The following is a 6,538-nucleotide window of genomic DNA, read 5'->3' as shown; positions in this document are numbered from 1 at the left end:
TCATTAATGGACACGAGAAAACACACCAACCCACCCAAATGCAATCAGGTCGCATAAGTAAGACTCCAGTAAGTAAACATGACACCCTCATATTCGAAGGTACTTAGTTGATTTTCGGAAGTTCTTTTTTTGTCATGGAAATCAAGTGAAGTAAGAGCCAAGACACACGCAAGCCAATTGACCTACACAAGTCAACATAATCAATATAAACACATGTGAGGATGACAAACTTGATTTGATTTAACTTGGATTCCTTGAAAAACAGAACTTAATCTAGTGAATGAAGTACCTTCAAAAATAGTCAATACTCATTTTACTTGCAGGATAATGGCAATGTGGCATGTACTAATTTGCTTGCATGCATCTTATCTCTCATTTTGACAATCGCTCTCCTCCGCTCACCTTTCTCTCTCGTCAAAGCTAGGTTGACTTTCTCTCTTTCCCACCCTTTTTTAATCGCAGGATGACATGCAATTTGTTACTTTGAAGTTTGTGGGTATGGTTTGCTTCGACATGTCGAGTCGGATGTCCAAGTTCAAGGACTTACGCCAATCTCGGCTCTAAACCTATGACTCACTCAGAAACTTTTGCCTCTCACAACATGTGCAAAGTTAAATTAAATCGAATCGACTTGTGCATAGCATGGGCCTAAAGGTAAGATATCAAGGTTCAACAAATGGGTTGATCACCTTGTGGATCACATGGGATGGTGATGGTGCTATGGGAGGGTGTTGTGGGGGGGCTCCATGAGTAATTAGGCGCTTTAGAGAGAGAGAGGAAGGGCGCCGGGCGGGGTCAGCAGTGTAGAAGGGGCTCCCGGTTTTTAAAATGGTTAAGAGGGGACTGCAGACGTGAGACATGCGTATTGCCGTGTGTGCGCAAGTGGTCTAGAGCACACCTTTGACGGAGTAGAAGACAGAAAATGCGTGGACCACAAACGCAGCCAAGAAAGCCCCATACGCAGGTACGTATAAACCACCCCTCCCTTGTGCCCACTTCTCTATTTCAATGGACTTCGTATTATATGGTACACATATCCCCTGTCATGGTTGCAGACATGTTGCACGCGGTACTACATGAATCCCACCCCACCCCCCCCTTCTCGTGCCCTTTGGTATATGAATTATCCCTCCCATGGTGCTCATGTTGAACCTCAGACAGCAATCCATCTCTCCCATGGTGCATATGTTGAACCTCAGACAGTAATCAATTGATTCAGACTTGAAGCTTGCAAACTGGGTTAGGTCTCCAGAGAAGAAAAGCTAGCCCCCTGCCTCGGAATTTCACATCTCGGACACTTGGTATATAAATTACCCCTTCCTCATCGTCCACTCCCGAGACTAACCAATCCATTCACAGATGAAGCTTACCAGTTCCGGAAGATATTAAGGTCATTAATTGGCGTACAGAGAATTTCCCTCTCTCATGGTTGAAACGATGAACTTGAGAGACAAAACAATCCAGTCAGATGTGAAGGTTGCTGATTGGGTCAGCACTGCAGAGAGGAAAGGCATGGCCCTGCCTTCGGATTTCATATGTGGGTTGTCCCAGTGTGTCATGCAGGATCCTGTTGTCATAGCCTCTGGGCAGACCTTTGAGAGAGCTAGCATCCAGGCATGGTTTGATGAGGGTAACACATGCTGCCCCATCACCCACCAGCCCCTTGCTGACCTCTCCCTCATTCCCAATCTCAGCCTCAAAGCCCTCATCTCCAATTGGTCCCACAATACTGAGATCGATCCAAGGCTCAATCACAGACGTGAAGAAACCGGCCAGAATGCATCTGACCTCGCATTGGACGACACTGATGGAAGTGTTGTTTTGAGGACCACCAGCGACAGTTCGTGCTGCTTGTGCTTGGATGATGAAGAAGGGGATGGAGATGTGAGTACTGTGTCCATCGGATCAGTGCAACAGAGGGCAGCAGAATACTTAAGGTGCACTGAGGCTCTGGATGATCGAAGTGGTGAATTGATCAGGCAGAAAAGTGATGAAGTGACAAAGCAAAGAAGTGGAGAGATCCTTCTTAGACACCGGAGTGCCCCCACAGCCAGTGGAGATATAGGTTGTAGTCTGCAGGGCAAGGGTGTTCATCCTAGCAATGCTGCCAACTGTGTGGGGGCATCCTCCATGCCTATGTCTTTGCATCACAGCTTCAGCAGCAACAGAGCATTCCTTTCCATCACCTTCTTGGTGACACTTCTTCGGTCCGAAGTCCAACAAATGCAGATGAAAGCTGTTGCTCAGTTGAGACTCCTTGCCAAGGATGATGACAACCATCGATCTGCAATGGTAGAAGCTGGTGTGTTGCAGCCCTTGATCGCCATCCTGCATGGCACCACAGATGTAGCTTTACAAAAAGACTCGACCACCACTGTTCTGAACCTGTCCATCAGCCCCCATGTTAGACCCCATATAATAGATGCTGGGGCAATCACCCCCCTTGTGAAGATTGTCAAAAAAGGCCTCACCACTGAGGCAATGGAAAATGCAGCCCTGGCTTTGTCTAATCTAGCAGCAACAGATGAGGCAAAGGCCAAAATAGGGTCAGCAGGAGCTGTGCCACATTTAGTGGAGCTTTTGGAAAATGGAACTGAGCGAGGGAGGAAAGATGCTGCCACAGCTCTGTTCAGTTTGTCTACTATAGATGAAAACAAGAGGAAGATTGTGAGAGCAGGGGCCTCAAAGCTCTTTGTTAATTTCATCTCTCTTAAAATGAAGGGGATGATGGATAAGGCACTCGCCATTGTGGCCAATTTGGTAACTATTGAGGAGGGGAGGGTGGCCCTTGTGGCAGATGGGGGCACTTCTGTTCTGCTAGACGTTATTCAAGGGAGTGGCTCGCGCCTTGGAAAGGAGTTAGCCATCTCGATTTTACTTCTACTATGCAAAAACAGCCTCAAACATAGGTCTCTGATTTTGCAGAAAGACCCCCTTCCTGCTCTTGTAGCTTTGTCTGAATCAGGCAACTCCAAGACAAAAGCCAAGGTACATTGTCATCAGTCCCTTGATCTTTTTCCTTCCTTTTCTGGTGCTTTGATGTGTTGTGATTGAAGATGCACCAGTGCCTATTTTTGAATCACTCTAGTTGCATTGGTGATACACTTCTCATAATTATACAATTCATGAGGATAGGTTTTGAACCTTAAGAGTCAGTGGTACTGATTTTTCTATTGTGCTATCCAGGCTGCTGAATTGTTTTACCTTTTGAGCGAGCATTTGTCTCAGCGACGAAAGAAGGTTGTACAGTTTTCATATTAGATGCTATTTGCATCCCGGCCATATTACTCAGTCGTCTTCACCTACACCAACTTCAACAGCATAAGTGCTATAAATCATCTTTGGGAAGTATGGATACTTGTGGAAGAAATCGATATGAAAGAAATTTCTACTTCTGTGTATTACAATATTGGCATCAGGTTACAAGAGTATGACTTTTAAGTCATCATGTATGCGGATATGGTACATGTGCTGCACTTGTTGAACATATCTATGTTTTGGTGGGATTTCAATTATCGCAATCATCACATACTTGTTGGCACCTGAGCTTGAGGTGGGGTGTGTGACCTCCTTGCAGTTGTTATGGTTCATATTGGTTCTCTCAAATTTTTGTTCTGGATTCCAACTTCCAAGTACTTGCCAACGTGCACTTGCGCTTGGGTCTCCAGTGTACCGATAGTCCTTGGGAAGTGTGGAGACCATCGTTAAAAGAAATGCTCACATTCATAATCAGCTGGACTTTTGAGTATTAGACTTCAGCGGTTCCAGCCCACCATCAAATCTTGCAACAGTGAGCAACGTTTCGTGGGGCCATATGGCAGCAGCTGGTTTCTGCTATAAGTTTGTAAGAAGAATTTGTCGTGCTATAGCCAAATAAGCTGGGTGTTTTGTACCTGCATGAACTGTCGGTAAGCGCACAAAGTTGGGAACTGGAAAATTGTTTCAAATGCAGCAAATACTGGGCATATGCATCATCGTGATTTTCAGTTTTGGGTGTTAGCATGATCACCATAAGGAACATGGAAGGAATAGATGCAGCAGCAGTCATAAGATGTGCAGTGTTCAGTGTGCGGTTGAAGCATGATTAGGATGGCCCTTTGGCCATTGCAGATGATCTCTTTTTGCGTTGGGTTTGGGGGGGTGCACAGAAGCACCTCTTTTTCAAGTATTTGGGGGCTTGGGTTTGTACTGCAAGAGCATTCACATTTACAGATGTGTTGGAATATGACTTCTTGGATTTCATACTTCGACAGTTGCTTGAAGGTGTTTCTACTGGCCATAATGACAAATGCGTCAGGATTGGAAGCACTAGTAAACATTTAGGCAATAACGAGTGGTCACAATGACGGTATATTGAGATTGGTGCTAGTGATTGAATCATTTAGCTTACCTAACTAGTCCCCAAGCAAAAACTTATCCAACAATTTTACATGCAGGCATGCATGTAGGTCTCTATATGATTGTGTTACCATATATTGGATGGATATTTCTAACTACCCGGGTGTAGCTTGCTATTTCAACCTAGTTGTAGGTTTTGTAATTTTTGCTTGACAAGCAGCAGCACCAAGTTTTGTGTCTTTTTTATGGCAGCACGGGTTGTGTTTCAACCCTTTGAGGTCTATGAGTCAATCCCAGTTTCTGAACTTGATGCAGAATTTAGCTCCTGTATGAAACTTGGCAGTCTTGAGTTCTTGTAAATTCCTCGGGAGTTCGTACTTGAGAAAATAGATTACCAACTTGACACCATAATAGGTATTTTCTATATCATAAGCAAGGCCCTGAATTCACAAAATGAAGAGCTACATCAACAAGAACATATGGAAAGACCTTCAAAGTCTGCATTTGACCTGTATTCTAAAAGGATTAGAAGGGCTTTAATTGATAAGTTGTATGTCATTGGTTTTTTGATTGTTGAAGCCCTGATTAACATTGGAAGTTTCAAGTACAAAGCATGATAAGAAACCATTTTCACGCTTGATAAGGAAACACACACACACACACACACACACACACACACACTCTCTCTCTCTCTCTGTGTGTGTGTGTGTGTGTGTGTGTGTGTGTGTGGTATCGAGTGGTCCAATTTGGCAAGCCAAATGTCCTAGACCCAAACAAGCATTTGTGACACATGCATATAAGTATATAGCATATCCTTGCTTAGGCTAGAGCTAGGCCCCATGCACTTTTGTGATATAATTCGCCTTGGTCCATGTACAGTAAACTTTATTACTAGGGTTTTCTATTAGTTGGTAGCTCTATGGTTCTTTGACTTTTGTTACTGTTCATTTGCATTTATTGGTCTTTTTTAGATAGTTGTAACACATATATGGTTGTAACACATGGTTTGATAGTTCACCTTGGCCTTTTGTAGATGCTAATAAATTTCATGTGTGTGTGTGTGTTGCATGTTTAACATGATAACCTTTTACACTTCATTCTATGGTCTCGAATCATGTCTCTCTCAAATTTGTAGCATAATTAAATACAACGTGCATAAGCAAAATGATTGAGAATCAAAGGCTCCAAATCTAGTTAGTTCATATCATGGAGGCCAATTCTAGGCCCTTCATTATGGACATTTGATACATGCAAAGGCATCATGTACAAGATGTATCTATTTATTTGCATAAACATACATATCACACTCTTGTAAGCTCCAACATTTTACATAACATACATATCATCCATAGGACTTCCTACTAACAACATACAATATACATAATACACCCGTGTAAAATCTAAAATGCAACACTAACACCACAAAGTATACACCTATTTAACATGTATGAGGGTAAGCAATGTAGTCAATGTCTTCTTTGCACAATAGTAAATATATCAAGTGCTACCAAGGATAAATATAAGCAACAAGGTTGTCTACTAGATCATCACTTCAAGTGCAAATTTACTCAAAAATCATGATAGAACATGAACTATTTGATTCCCTTGGAAGTTTGGAATAACATATTTGGATGGAGATTGCTCCCAAATGAAGACTTTGGTCTATGAGCTTAAGAATGTGTTATCGACTAATTCACCCAATTATAATTGCCATGCTTATAGAAGAAATCTTACTCACTTGCATGTTGGTATTATTATTCAAGTGTTCAAAAGACTTAATAATTTGTAGTTACTTATAAATACACAAGCACTTAAAAGACTTCATGTTGCTCGTGAATTTGAAGTTCTTAAAATGTTGTGTAGCTATTTATGATCTTTTCATTTATTTCAATAGTAGTTATCATGAATATGTGGATAGGTTAAGGTTTTATGTGCTCGAAAGGAAAACAAACAATAGAGGGTCACTTCAATGGATGGTAAAGAATCAAATGTATGATAAAGGATAATCAGAAAGGGTTAACTCTACTCTTGTGAAAGAAAAGGCAAACTTCTAGCTATTTGTACACCAAGAATAATTTTCGTTTGAATATGTGATATCAATGAGATCCTTTTCATGCCCTTATGATCGATACAAGATATACATTTTAAAAAAACACTATCATGCTTTTGGATTAGAAGTGACATGACTTAGTATAAAATA

General features: G+C 41.8%; 1 protein-coding gene across 1 annotated transcript; it reads left to right on the top strand.

The window, feature by feature from the left end:
* The first annotated feature begins 859 nt into the window (after positions 1-859).
* On the top strand, positions 860-4,871 carry LOC148036359 (U-box domain-containing protein 3-like). The gene is made up of 3 exons (XM_087678349.1): positions 860-964; positions 1,056-2,988; positions 3,187-4,871. Exons 2-3 carry the CDS (start codon positions 1,426-1,428, stop codon positions 3,259-3,261), a joined length of 1,638 nt encoding a protein of 545 aa, XP_087534475.1. The 5' UTR covers positions 860-964; positions 1,056-1,425; the 3' UTR covers positions 3,262-4,871.
* Positions 4,872-6,538: the final 1,667 nt, after the last annotated feature.

The sequence above is a fragment of the Lygodium microphyllum genome, chromosome 5 (genome assembly GCF_053477565.2).
Source record: "Lygodium microphyllum isolate KBCC chromosome 5, Lygodium_microphyllum_v1.1.10, whole genome shotgun sequence".
Taxonomy (NCBI): Eukaryota; Viridiplantae; Streptophyta; class Polypodiopsida; order Schizaeales; family Lygodiaceae; genus Lygodium; species Lygodium microphyllum.
The sequence above is the reverse complement of the archived record's forward strand: the minus strand, read 5'-3'. Positions and strand labels throughout refer to the sequence as shown.